General features: G+C 37.5%; 1 protein-coding gene across 2 annotated transcripts; it reads right to left on the reverse strand.

Moving 5' to 3' along the window:
* Positions 1-421: 421 nt before the first annotated feature.
* On the reverse strand, positions 422-8,781 carry LOC112710081 (serine/threonine protein phosphatase 2A 55 kDa regulatory subunit B beta isoform). Of its 2 annotated transcripts, none has more exons than XM_025762179.3 (14): positions 8,197-8,781; positions 6,546-6,649; positions 6,354-6,452; positions 6,151-6,270; positions 4,588-4,752; positions 3,877-3,968; positions 3,591-3,709; positions 2,773-2,896; positions 2,427-2,550; positions 1,959-2,027; positions 1,784-1,875; positions 1,625-1,702; positions 1,470-1,540; positions 422-1,361 (listed from the first exon to the last, which is right to left on the reverse strand). In XM_025762179.3, exons 1-14 carry the CDS (start codon positions 8,306-8,308, stop codon positions 1,231-1,233), a joined length of 1,500 nt encoding a protein of 499 aa, XP_025617964.1. In that variant the 5' UTR covers positions 8,309-8,781; the 3' UTR covers positions 422-1,230. The 2 variants fall into 2 exon arrangements, with proteins under 2 accessions (XP_025617964.1, XP_025617963.1); XM_025762178.3 differs by having other exon boundaries at positions 4,585-4,752.
* Positions 8,782-14,646: the final 5,865 nt, after the last annotated feature.

Below are 14,646 nucleotides of genomic sequence, written 5' to 3' on the forward strand. Positions count from 1 at the left end.
ATGGATCCAACCTTTCGAAACTATCAAATTGGTTTTAAAAATTAATATTTCTAAGATTGAAAATATAAATTTTGAATTTTAGTTCAAAGAAAAATGTATAGATTAATAACAAAAAGATTAATAGCTTCATAAAATACATTAAAAATAATCTTTTTAACTCATTTATCAACGAACGTTAACTATTAATTTCCACCTCTCATTAACATCCGGTCGTACCGACATGCTCATCTCAGTCATCTGTAATTGTATGTTTATGTTTACGTATTTATGGATTAGAAGATAGATTCTGTAACTCGGTAGTCAAAATGCAATTTTTTTTTCCAGTAAAGCTAAGTAAGAGTGTAAGAGTCAAGACTTAAATTTATAATTGTTCAAGAATCTTACTTCTCGAGATTGATAACATCACAGGTTCATCCATCTATTTGCCAAGCAAAGATACAACTAAAATCTGTGTAAGTTGCATCAAATTTAATAAATGTTGCGAGGTAAAACAAAATTCAACCAAAGCCGGTGAAAAAAAAAAAGATAAAGATTCAGTGAATTACAACTAAGATGTCAGGTTTGCAAGCGACAATCCAGTTTATCCTACAACATTGCGACATGAAACTATCACTTTGACATTTTACACAAAATTGACCGTGTGCAGCAAAAATTAGACTATGAAGCATTGTCAAATTAAATTCCAACACAAAAATAATCAATGAAAAAATGATGCACTGCAGGTTTCTACTGCTCCACCCCACAAGACATCTGAGCCAAAAGAGAAAAAAGGGAGGAAAAAATACAACTACATTTTTAACTTTTTTATCCTAGTGACAGATATTGAACATCCTTTAGTATCTGTTGTAGGAGAGCTACAATCACAAATTTTCTTCTTCATTTGCAAGCCAAACACAATTTGAAGCATTCAACTGAACCTTCTCTTTTAGAAGATACAGAAAAAGGGGAGGAAAGAATATCGGCGTTGGAAGGCGAAAATGAGGGTGGGGGGAGAAAAGAGAAATGCTGCCTGTCCAGAAACAAAATAAGGTCTGCCTACCCAGGAATTTCGAAACGACGACTTCTGGATCCTTTTTCCTAAAAGCTCCTGCAAAAGATTTATAAAGGGCACTCGAAGTGTGAGAGTTAATGTAGCCTCCAAATGGTTGGTTATAGAAGGGGATAAGAAGCCTTCTTCACAGCAACCTAAAAACATGTTAATCATGCGGACATGTCCTCCAATCTTTTATCTTAAGCATAGTACATGTATAAGCTATTTGCAGCAGCACAAGCAATTGAATTTTCAGTTGGGTGCCACGCTAAGTGTAGCAACTTTGTTGTGAAATCAAAAGAATTGCCATTTGCATCAACTCCATCAGCTCCTGTTCAAGATTACCAAATATTTCAGTCTATATACTACAATAAGAGCAAGATAAAATATTAATTGTAAACAGAAAAAATAAGAGATCTTGATTAAGTATCAAACTGACCGCGTCTTACAACTCGTGTTATACTAGTTCCCAGTGATCTGGAAGGCCTTGAAGGGGTTGGAACTTGCCGTCTGAGGATATAAAAAAAAATTATATAAATTCTACAAGGCGTAAACTAACCATGTTTGGTGTTGGAACTTTCCTGATAAATTTACCTCATTGGATTTTTACTGGCTTCCAAAGTTGTAGCCTCAGCACTACCGGGGGCACAACCAAACACACGGAATAAATTACTGGTATCAAGAGTACCAAATTAGTAAGGCTCAGTTTAAATTATAACATAACAAGTAGATAGTTGTGTCTGGATCCCAAACCTGTAGGAACCCGTTGAAACACGCAATCCATCACCACTCAGACAACACTCAAACTTGTCAAAAATTGAATCGTTTTCATATAAATCACAAAGCTGGTAAGAGAAGAAGGAAAAAACGATTATGACCATCCAAAAGTGTTAACGATTGATCACTTGTATAAATAGAGGAGTCTAACCTTTGGTCTTAAATACTCATGAACCTGGAATGTAGCAACTGGACCAGAATCCATGTTGATGTCCCATAACTGACAAAACATGCAAAGATGCAAAGGTGAGATGATAGTGCAAGGTAAAGAGGCACAAACAACAATTTACATAGAAGGGTTTTGGCTCATGGAATTCAACAACCACCACCATCGGATTCCATTAAATACCAAATTTTCGATAAACCCAATTGGATGAGGGGTCTCTTGCACCCAAAGGAAGAAATACCACAAAGACCAAATGTCCATTTTCATATGGAATCAAATTCAATACAACAATATCATATTGATCCACGTCATGAAGATTCGATATAGTTTTACGTTGATTGTGGAAGGCCTAACATAACCCTTCACTTTATCCGGACTTGGGACCGGCTATGTAACATAGACAGACATTTTAATCATATAAGCAGGGATTTGGGGATCATAGAGCATTAAAACCTTTAGGGTCATGTAATCACGACTAAGTATATATCTTCCATCCTTTGCAAATTTTATGTCTGAGATAGAAGCTATAATCTCTGTGAAAAATGATCTGGAGCCAGGGGCCTCGTGCTCCTCAAATCTGCGAAAGCAAGACGTTTGTCTGAGTCTACGAGGCATAATAAGTTACATTATACATATTATAGGCTGCAGAGAAATGCTTTCTGTTCACAGGAAAAAATTTGAATTGTCCTAAGACGATAAAGAAAGAAACCCTTCCACTAATTTTGACAATCAGTTCAACATTTCTTAAAACACCGCAAACAATAACATAAACAAGAACATAGCCAACAGAGGTGCTCACATTTTGGTGTGAGAATCACAGAGCGCTGACTGCCGCAAGTCAACAAGACGAATTGAACCTTTTGAACTACTATATGCCAGTGTGTTGCAATGAGTGGGGTGAAATTCTGCCGACGTTATAACCTCTGCAGCATTGATAGCCAGGGTCAATGCACAGGTAAGACCATAAATAGCATACCAAGCTACCAAGACATTAAAAATTAGAAAACAAAAGTAACGTTCAATTGACGAAGCTCAACTCAAAAGATGAACAACTGTTTAAACATTCTGACTAGTTATTTCTGCTTTAGCAATATAATGAGCAAGTTAAATAAAGCCATCTCTTGACTGAACCTGGGAGGTATGCCTAAGGATCTGAGATGGTTACCTCATTTAAGGCTAACACCTCAGCCAGCAAGAGACCCTCTGGCATCTCACCTCTAGCATACCATCTTTGTTCCTTCCAGAGACTCCTAGACGTAATAATTGCCAAAATCATATTTCATTGACAGGCAACAACAAAAGAATCACCCCATCAATAGAATAACCTATAACTCATCAAATCCAAAATGCCAATATCTCTCACAAGCATTGTTGACAGCATTCACAGCCATCGAACCTCCTTACCAGAACCTTTCGTTCACCTATTTTCTACCTTGAACCCCTAATCTTACTGCTGTTCATCTCCGTGATCTAGACTAGATAAGTTTGCACACACAAAATGAACACTTATCAAATAACTACAACTCAAGTTATTACTCCTTTAACTAGGTAAAGCATACCAAGTTACCACCACAAATAATTTCACAATGGCATAAAGATATAGCAGTGAAAGCTTACCAGTCAGATCCTCCATATTTGCAGGCTTTACATCAACAATATTGAAACTTTGATTGCTAATTTCCAGGTTCCAAAGGTTTATTCGCAAATCATCAGCCGATATGAAAGTTTCACCGTCACTAGAGAAGAAAAAAAAAATACCATCATCCAAATTTCATCAGATTTCGGGGGTACAAAAGGCAATAATAACAAAATTAAACAATAGATCAGAAGGAATGGCATCTTTAAAACAAGACCGCATGAGGAGAAATATAATAACGAAACATACGAACAAAACCTAAATCACCTGTTATTTGAAATAGAATTGATGTGATAATCATGCGCATGGGCATACACTCTACGACATCGAGCCATCAGACTGGTCTCATTGCTGGTTACCTACATATTTTAGAAGCCATGTGTTATCAATAGCCACACCAGAAGTTCTGAGACAAATAATTTTCAAGGTTAGAACAAATATTAAGATTGTAGCTACTGTCCCGTCTGTTTTTTCCTATAAAGTATCAAGGAACATACTAAAACACTACTCAAATCAAATCAACTCTCTTTCTTTTTCTTCTTCCACTTTCTTTGTTAAGAGTTCTTCTATGCGCAAATGACTAAATTCTGCTTGGATGATTAAACTGAAATATGTCTCTAGTGACTTGTAAGGTAATAAAAAAAAGCATAAGGTCTATCCACCATGTCCAGCAACTTGAGCCAAAATGCATATGCAACTTCAAATAGGAGTTTGATTCTAAACATTTCGCTTCTTATTTACTTCTATAAATATGACTGAACCACAATGTATATACATGAATAAATAAGGAAAAGACAGTTGTAACTCATTCAGCCAAGAATCAAATCTGTAGTAAACCTTGCATAGTTTTGTCTCTTCTTTCCAGTTAATACTTAAACATCAAATTCTTGTTCACGGAGAAATGTCACATTAAAGTTTTATCCTCAAGATAGAAATGTGAGGAGAAAAAAAACAACTGGAAGGCCAAAGTACAACTACCACAGGTAATTTTAGTGAAGGTATGCCTCCTGGTGGAATTGATAAGCCTCCATTTGCAAGGTAAGGAATGGAGCTACTGGAATTACTTGAACTAGAGACATTTCCCACTGCTTTCAAATGGTCAACATTCATGTCAGAAATTTTCTTGATCTTCTTTTCTTGAACCTGTTCAACTCTCACATGAGGGGAGAAAATAGAAAAGAATAAGTTGCCTACAATAATGGATCAATCCTATAAAAATTTATAGGAGAAAATACTAAAGGAAATGCAATCTATTTTGTATACATGAACAAGGAACACTAGAGCATATTCCTTAGGGATAAATTTCTAGCATATTTAATTCTCGATACAGATTCTGATCTTCTTAATACATCAAACATAAAAGAAACAATCACTTAACCATTCATCATTAAGGTGACACATTTTGCTATAAAATACTTAGGATTTTTTTTCAATATAGAAAAGGAATATTACTAAATAAGTAGGGTTAGTTTCCAGAGAGGATAAGGCATCCTCAGAAAGAAACCACAACACAGCTTAAGAATAGAGAAACCCCCACAGGAATTAACAACACATACCATTCAAACAAGAAAAAGGAAAAAGAAACCACTAAAACATCTAAAACAAGGGGGGAACATAACACTTGCAATAAATAGGAAGAACTAAAACAAAAACAAAAACAAAAACAAAAACAAAAAAAAGTAATCCCTTCTTCAAAGTTCCAAAAGAAAAAGATAATTAAGCCCTCTAAATCGATAAGCCATCCACAATTTACTGTTTTCAATAATAAGTTCTTTTTCTATCTTTGTCATTTTTTTCTTCCATTTTTTTTTTTTGGTATAAACCACCAGTAGTCATAGTCATAGGACTAGCTAATATGGGGCTAAAACTTAAAACTATATCAACATTATCCTTACACATGATGAGAAAGCTGCGTTTTATCTCCCTACCAAGGGCCATTTGATCGAGGTATCGTTCATATGAAACCATTTGCATTACCAAAAGTCCCCTCTATCAACAATGCGACAAACTGGCGAAAGGTAGAATTCCCTTTCAAACTAGAGTTGATAGACACACATCCCCAACAGACTCCTCCTCTAGAGCTCTACTTCATTTTGCCAACCTAACTATGGGTTGGTACCCTATATAACATGCCTAGGATTTTAGAGATAAGATGGAAAAACCCTCTTGAACCATTTTCCTACTTCAAAGATCGCAGTGTTAAGCAAAAACTCATAACGCATACATGCATCTATAAAAGTCAGCCCTTGATATCTGATTAGCAGAATATAAAATACAATTCATAATTTCCAAAGATTATGCCCAGGCAACAGATTCCATTTAAACTTTCAAACTGAAGCACACAATCCTCTTCAGCTATTAAACATATCGATAACTGGAGATATTCTCAAAGCACGCAAGACAAAAGGGACCAAACCTAGTTTTCTATATTGCACCAAAAACACCTAGTTTTATAGAAACATAACCATGTGTGTAATACATAAATAAACTGATTTAAAAAAACGGTACTCAACATACCACGAGTGAGCATTCATTTCATACCTTCCAAAATTTGATGGTTTTATCATTTGTAGATAGAAGGAACAGAGCACCATTAGCTGTTTGGCACCATTTGATTTTGTTGATTTTCTCTTCTATTTCCAAGCTCTTAAGATAGTCAAACTGAAATATTGATAACATGTTATCGATATTAACCTTTCTGAAGCACCATCCGGGGGAAAGAACTAATTGGCAACAAATGTTACCTCAGGCTCATGACTCTGAAACTCTGTTTTATAACGAAACTCAGGATGCCTAGTAAGAGAATTGTCCATCCTCTCCAAATCCCTTCGTGGTACACCATTCTGCATATTACAATATATTTAAAATACCAAGTTTTAAATGTCAAAAGTAAGTTTGCTTTACAACAAAAGTGCAAAAGCAAAAGTAATGTTTACATCTTTTGAATCTGTCCTCTCAAAAAGAACTACTCGACCACCACGATCACCAGTAGCTAGATGATCACCGGACTTGTCAAATTCAATAGCAGAAATTATGTCCACTGTAAAAAGAATATTGGGCAAATAGTTAGAGAACTTTCACATTAACCTGCAACAGAATCTAATCTAAATTTAAAAATCAGCATCTATTGGATGATTCATGCATTATGTCAATGGTGTCTTCATGTCGAGAGAAAATTTTGAAAGAGAACTCATTGGATTTGCAAAAAAAAATATCAGAATTCTTATCCTTTTTCTTTCATAACAAAATTCTAGTCTTTTTTTTGGCTTAATTCCCCATATAAACCACAAATAAATCATAGTTTCAGTCGGATTCAAAATATCTGTGAATAAATAAATCGAGACCTTCACTTAAGCAAGTCCAAACCACTAGCGACTAAAGGTCTCCAATGGGATTGACAAAAGTTTCCAAAACCATCTAAATATTAAATGAAACCAGGCAGATAATGTAGCTACATTCTAGATAACTAGATATCTTTACTTCCCTCCTAGCAGCAATTGTAGGACTATGTTTCACCACCTAATTACCTCTGTTAACAAAATGTTAAAGACCGAACATCCATTTGCTTTGTGTGTCCTTGTTTTTCTTTTAGCACATAAGATGAAGGTTGGTACAATGATGCTTTACGGCTTGCTTTTCTTAATGATCATTCATAACCTAAAATAGATCATAGCCCAGCCATCTGAACAGATCTATGCAGTAGGAACATTTCCAAATAATATACACCCTTAGCTGCCTCACCGTTATCTGAACTAGCATGAAACAACTTTATAGCAGGAAACTCCATGTTGAATTGGCATAAATTTAATATACTAGAGTCCAACCCAATGATCTCATACACACTGGCCCTCTCCTCCCCTAGCAGGTACCCAATCACAAATTTCAAATGGTAACTCAGCATAACTTTCATGCCGTAAACAAGGATTATGGCAAAAATATGAGCAATACTTCAAATTCATTCGTATCAACACTACACAACATGCAACATTCTTTCTCTATACTGCAGAGACACTTTCTTCACACTAGACACCACCACCAACATCATCACCACTGAAACACTGGCACTCCAACCAATCAAATGGAGTCCGAAATAACATTACTGAAGTTGCAAGTTACAATCTAAACCCTTAACTCAATCCTCAATGCCAATCATCAAACCGCACAAAATTAAGATCTACACTTTCAAACCCACAACACTAAAGCTCACAAAACCAAAACAAAAGGTACTCAAAACCAATTAATCATAAGAACTTCTAGCAATATAAAAGCAAAATCACAAGCTACAAACACAACACCAACATATATAAGTATAATAGCTCAGTTACACACTCTCCCCCCTCCCAAAAAAAAAAAAAAAAAAACTGCAATACACACTCAAAAACACTAACTTTACTTCCCAAATTGAACAACCTCACAATCACACATAGATAAAAGGAAATGAAACACGTTCCATTTATCGGATCGAACGCACAGAAACCAAGCCCTAATCCCAACAACACAAAACAATTGGATCCGAAACAAAAACGACACCGTATCAACCGAACCCCCAATCTACCAATCGATCAATAAAATTGAATCAATATTTACCTTCCTGAACTTCTTCACCGGCCGCACGTTCGCCGAACACCTGCGAGAATTTCCACTCCAGCGGTTGCGGTGGACCCGCCGGAGCTGCAACCTTATCATCACCACCGTTCATTCCCCCACCACCCGCAAAAGACACGAAATCAACGGTGCAGATTCTCTTCACTATCTATGGCCACGCATCGAAAGCTTTTCTCTGTTTCTCTCTCAAAGGATCATCATCATCGTTTCATCACACACACACACACACACACATCAACCAAAAGATTCAACTTTTCAGATTTCCACTTCCACCATTGGAATAACACCCCTCAAATAATAATTAAGTAAAATACCAAAATGAATAAAATAAAATGAGGAAAAATGGGATATTTATTTATATTTTTGGGAAGAAGGATTAAAATTAAAATGACAGAGCAAACGGTTCTTTTGTTTTTGGATTTGGAAGATGCAAAAGCAAAAATAAGTAAATAACAACACACACGCTCACTTTCTTCTTCTTTCTCTCTGCTCTACTTCTCTCTCTCTCTCTCTCAATAATAGATTCTTGTTTTTTTTTTATTTTCCTTTTTGGGGTTTTCCGTACGTAGATAATTAAGAAATAAATAAATGAATATATTTTGCTTTGTCTGTGATATCCTCACGTGGCTGTCACGTGGGTTCCTGAAGTGCCTAGTTTATTGATGGGTGGCGCTGGTGGAGACATCTCACGTCTCAATGGACTGTGATGTCTTTGAGTTGTTCTCATGGGTGAGGTTAGAGATTTTCTCTAAATAATTATCCAAATGAATGAATTTAATTAAAGATTTAATAACCTTTTTGTGAATATAGTAATATGCGATCAGGTAGTTGAATAAAAGAAAGTTTACTCTTATAATACATAAAAAGTTAAATTTATAAATTAAATTTTAATTATGTTTTTAACATGGACAAAATAATGCTTTATCATTTATTTGGTACATGTTAACTAATTAATTATCGGGTACATTGCGAAAGGATTAGAGTAGGAGATAATTGGAGTTAAGCCCCATTTTGGTCTCTGAGATTGACGAGTTGCACTGATTTAGTCTTTCAGATCTCAATTATACCAAATTAGTCCCCCAAATTCGAAAAAATGCACCATATTAGTCCTTACTCTATTTTCCGTCACTGGAGGTCTGACGCTGTTAGTGACTTGGCAAATATTGCCACGCTGGACACGGTGGAAACGGCGTCGTTTCTAGATTGGCACTAAAATTCCCCTTTGAGCGACGTCGTTTCTATGCGATGGAAAACAAAACGTTGGCCTCTCCCTCTTTTGTCTTCACTCTTCGTCTTCAACCCCTCCATGACTGACACAGAGGAAAAATGTCTCTCTTCCGTTATTCACTGAAATCAGGAACGAGTAAGCAATAGGATTCCGGAGACTGCTTGATCATAATTGAACACTGAACAGTTGTCTGAGGAGGTACTTTGCTGCAACAAGGAGCTTCTGTTCCATCACCGAGGTTAGTGAAGAATTTAAAAATATATTTTTTCAAATTTTAGGGAATGCGTTGATGGTTGTTGATCATAGTTTATTGCTTTGTATATTGTTTTTCCTAAGGTTTGTAGTGGAATTTGGGCTAGAGTTTTATTTGGATGTTGTCTGCAATTGTTTTTTTTTTTGTCTTCATGCTCTGTTCTGATGATGGATAAATTTGTTTTATTTTGATATATGTTTCTATAATGTATAAATGTAGTTGATGAAAACTATGTTAAAGGGATCATTGTGTGGAATTGGTGCTGAAAAGAAATTTTTGTGAATCATGCAGATGGATGTGCACTTAGATATAATATTCCACCATGGGAGAAAATTTCAGAAAGATGAAAACGGGATGACCATATATTCTCCTGATAAGAAGGCATGTGTTGGGAACATTGATGTAGATACTTTAGATATTTTTTGGGTGAGAAATTATTATAAGGAACTAGGATATGATAGGATAGGAGAATGTTGGTGGCATGTGCCCGGGAGGAGTTTAGACATTGGGTTAAGAGCTCTGAATTGTGATGATGAGTTGAGAGAGATGTGTTTCATGGGTGAAAAGAATGAGGGGCTGGTTGATGTTTACTTTGAGCATGCAGTTTCAACACCAGAAATTCTTGAGGAAAATGAGATTGTGGAGTATGTTAAGGGTGACCATGATGATTTGAGAGAGGTTAGTGATGAAGCTGACAATGAACCCCTACAAGATGAAACCCCAAACCAAGCTAATAAAGCCACTACCCCTGCTGATGAGACTCCATTCACCAAGAACACTGAATCAATGCATAATACCTCACCACCCAAGACCACAGAACCAACAGATCCTGGTGCTAATAACCCAACAACCCAAAACAGTAATCCTACTACCACACCCAACTCTAATCCTAGCCAAGCTACTACTGCAAAGCCTGTTACCACTACTCTTCCAGTTCTCCAAAAATGAAACCCAATTCAAATGTCAACCCAAATCTGAAATCCAATACTACATCATCATATAAGGCCACTGCCAACCCGAACAATGCCTTTAAGCCCAAGCCGAAGTCCAACCAGAATTCTGTGTCTAAGTCCAAATCAAAGCCAAAGCCCAAAATCAGAACTAAAGCTTATTGCACAAGGTCTGCTTCACAAGTGAGGACTAGGAAGCAACATGAGAAGAAAAAACAAGTGCTGAGGTTGTCTTCTTCTGAAGATGAACACACCACAGAGGACAGTTCATATGATCCTGGAGAGATGATAGCTCAACTGATGATGATGTTGTTAAAAAATGTGAGACCAAGATGAGAGAGCCTAGGTTGAAGCATGCACCTGCTGAGGGACTAGCAAAGTCTAAGAGGAAGTTTCTTAACAATGATGATGCATTGGTGGTGGATGATGAGGAGTGTGATGTGGACTTAAGTTTCTTAGAAGTCTCTGTGACAGGAGATGAAAATCTGGACAACTCATATGATCCTGGAGCAGAGTCTGATGGTGCCAACTCTTGGCACTCCGAGGAAATGAAGACTCATCCTCTTTCGGAAGATGAATTTTCTGATGATGTATTTCCAGTATTTAGAGATGGTATTCAATTCGGTGATTTAAAACTTGAGGTGGGGATGAAATTTAATACAAAGTGGGAGTTCAGAGAGGCAGTGAGAGAGTTTACAATTCAAGAAGGTAGGAGGATTCAGTTTATTAAGAACGATGCTGTGAGATGCAGGGCTGTTTGTAAGGCTCAGGAGTGCAAGTGGGTGGTATATGCATCACGAGATCACAAGGAGACATGTTGGCAGATAAAAACCTTCAATGACGACCACACATGTGCTAGAGAGGCCACCAACCGAGCTGCAAATAGGAACTGGTTGACTAGCAAGTTAGTGAAGAAGGTTAGGAAATATCCCAACTTCAGACAATGTGAGGCAGCTGTATACTTCAAGTCCAAGTGTGATCTTGTGCTAAATAGGAATTCAATTTCTAGAGCCTTGGCAGACGCTAGAGCTGTGGTGTATGGGGATGAGAAGGCCCAGTATGCAATGGTAAGGGACTATGGAGAAACCTTATTGAAGTGTAATCCGGGTTCAACAGTTAGAATAGGAACCATCCCCCAACCAGATGGAGAGGTGATCTTTCAGAGGATGTATGTATGTCTTAGTGGGTGCAAGAATGGTTTTAAGGCTGGGTGCAGGCGACTGATTGGTTTAGATGGTGCGTTCCTTAAAACTCAAACTGGAGGCCAGATTCTATCCGATGTGGGTCAGGACGCAAATCATCACATCTATGTTATAGCATGGGCAATTGTGGATGTCGAGAACACGGAGAACTGGAGGTGGTTTCTGGAGCTACTCCATGAAGACCTTGGAGACTATAAAGAAAACAAATGGTGCTTCATAAGCGACATGCAGAAGGTAAATATAAATGGCTAGTGTATGCCCTTTTATAGTAGGTTGTAGTATTAGAAATGGTATAGCCTATTGCTAGTTAATGTAAGTACCTTGAACTGAATTGTATGCTGTGAACTGAATGACTTTACTATTGTATACTGTTTGAGTATTATGTGAACTATACTGTTAGGGACTATTATGTATCACGAATTGTCTCTTAGGGACTATTATGTATCACAATGTGTAACTTATGGACTATTATGTATCACGATTTGTAACTAAGGGACCATTACATATCACGAATTGAATCTGATTCACATGCAGGGCCTGCTTTCTGCAGTCCAGGAGGTCATGCCTCATGTCCACCATAGGTTCTGCGTGTGGCACTTATGGAGAAATTTTAACAAGCAGTGGAAGGATTTAGAGTTAAGGGATTTACTTTGGGAATGCACATGATCAACAACTTATCAAGATTTCTCTGACAATATGAAGAAGATTAAGAAAATTAATAAAGAGAAGTGGAGTTACCTGAACAAGTGGCCTATGGAGTCCTGGACAAAGTCAGCATTAGTCATGCTCTTAAACTGGATAATATCTGCAATAACGCTTGCGAGGTCTTTAATGCAAGAATTAAGTAAGCAAGGGCCAAGCCAATCATCACGCTACTTGAGGAGGTCAGAATGTTTGTCATGAGAACAATCATTAAAAACAAAGTTAAGTTAGCCAACCATGTCGGAAAGCTACCACCAGTGGTTCAAAGTAGGTTGGACAAGATCAGGAAGGAGTCTAAAAGTTGGATGCCAATCTGGACAAGGGATGATGAGTATGAGAAGTTTGAAGTTCATGGTCATCCAATTAACATGGTAGTGGATTTGGGCAAGTGACTCTGCACATGTCAATTTTGGATGCTAACAGGTAATTAAATACTTTATTAACCAAGAGATCTGTGTTAAATACTTTGATGACACATTACTTTGTTAATTCCTTCAGGAATGCCCTGTGTGCATGCGTGTGCAGCCCTCGCAAGGGTGAATAAGAGGCCTGAAGATTTCTGTCATAAGTGGCTCACCATGAACACATATAGAGACACCTATGCACATTACATAAATCCATTGCCTGGACAATCTCTTTGAAAAAAATCTGACCAGAATAGACCACAAGCTCCAAAGAAAAAGAAGAAGTCAGGACCAGTAACAAAGAAAAGGAGAAAGGATGCAGATGAGGGTAATGAGGGAAGCAAGAAGTCTAAGGTAACTGGGACTCTAAAGAGACAACTAAAACCATTTACCTGCAAATACTATCTACAAAAGGGGCACACAAAGAGGGGTTGTCCAAAAAAGAGAGCAGCTGATGTTGCTCAAGCTCTTGCTGATGCAGCTGCAGCTGCTGCTAAGACAAAGCCCACTGAATAAGCACCTAATCAAGCTCCTCAAAATGCACCTGCTCAGGCTCCTCCAGAAGCACCATCTCAAGCTGCTCCAGAAGCCCCTGCTCAGCCACCTGCACCAGTTGAGATCGACTTCTCCTAGCCAAACTACTCCGATGCACAACAGTCCCAACATAATCAAGAGGTAGTTGCATTTAGTTTCACAACTCATACTCAAAATTGTTGTCCACGTTCAACTGAATTTATGTCCTACTGAAACAGGATCCACCTGCGAGGCCATCCAAGTTGCAGACAAGAAGGAGGTCCTCCACACCACCATCATGATCGATTACTGTGGATCCACTACAAGGAGCAAGCTCAGCCACATCTTTAAGACTGGCCAACTTCCTGAAATTTGTCCCAACACCTGGCTTCAAGCCACCAAGGAAGAAGAAATGAAGATGTACCTGATCCTGTTTTTGCCTATTTTGGATGAAACTTGGCAGCTTTTTGTAAATGATGCTTTTTGTTTTGTTGCCTGAATTTATGGCAGTAGACTTTTAGTATATTTGAATAGAATATGACAATGATGGCACTCTATGTCCTTTGGCTAAGGTGTATTTTGTCTTAAGAGTTGTCATTAGTATGGCAGGATTATTGTTACTTTTGTTAAAACTTATTGATATGGATATTATTATTGTTACAATTTCTTCCAGCTTCAATTATGCTACTTCAGACGCATTTTTTTTGCAATTTCTTTCAGCAATTTCATTGAAAGAAAGAAAACAACTATGACATTTGAGAAGGAAAATTTTTCTTTCTTCTAATACACTTCCACCCTGAATACAGTAACACAAACTCATCTTGAAGCTTTAACTACCAACATAAAACCAACAACAAAAACTACAAACAAAGCCAAACCTAAAATGTACATTTTTTGGGTTCTAACTTCAGCTTCTATCTTCCCAATTCTCCAAGCCAAATCCACCCTAACTTGGTCACCATCCACAGTAGACATTACCCTTCCTCTCAGGTCTTCTTCTCCAATGTCAGCCCAGACAAACAAACCACACCACCTCTTACCATTAATATTGTAGTTAGGGCACCCAAAGAATGGCTTGTTAGGGTTAGCCTTTGTTGTGGACCAACAAAGAACAGGGCGGCACCCACACCCACACCACTGCGGAATACCCGACGCTCTACTTCGACTGGAACTCCTACTG

This window comes from Arachis hypogaea, chromosome 9, assembly GCF_003086295.3.
Source record: "Arachis hypogaea cultivar Tifrunner chromosome 9, arahy.Tifrunner.gnm2.J5K5, whole genome shotgun sequence".
In the NCBI taxonomy this organism is placed as follows: domain Eukaryota; kingdom Viridiplantae; phylum Streptophyta; class Magnoliopsida; order Fabales; family Fabaceae; genus Arachis; species Arachis hypogaea.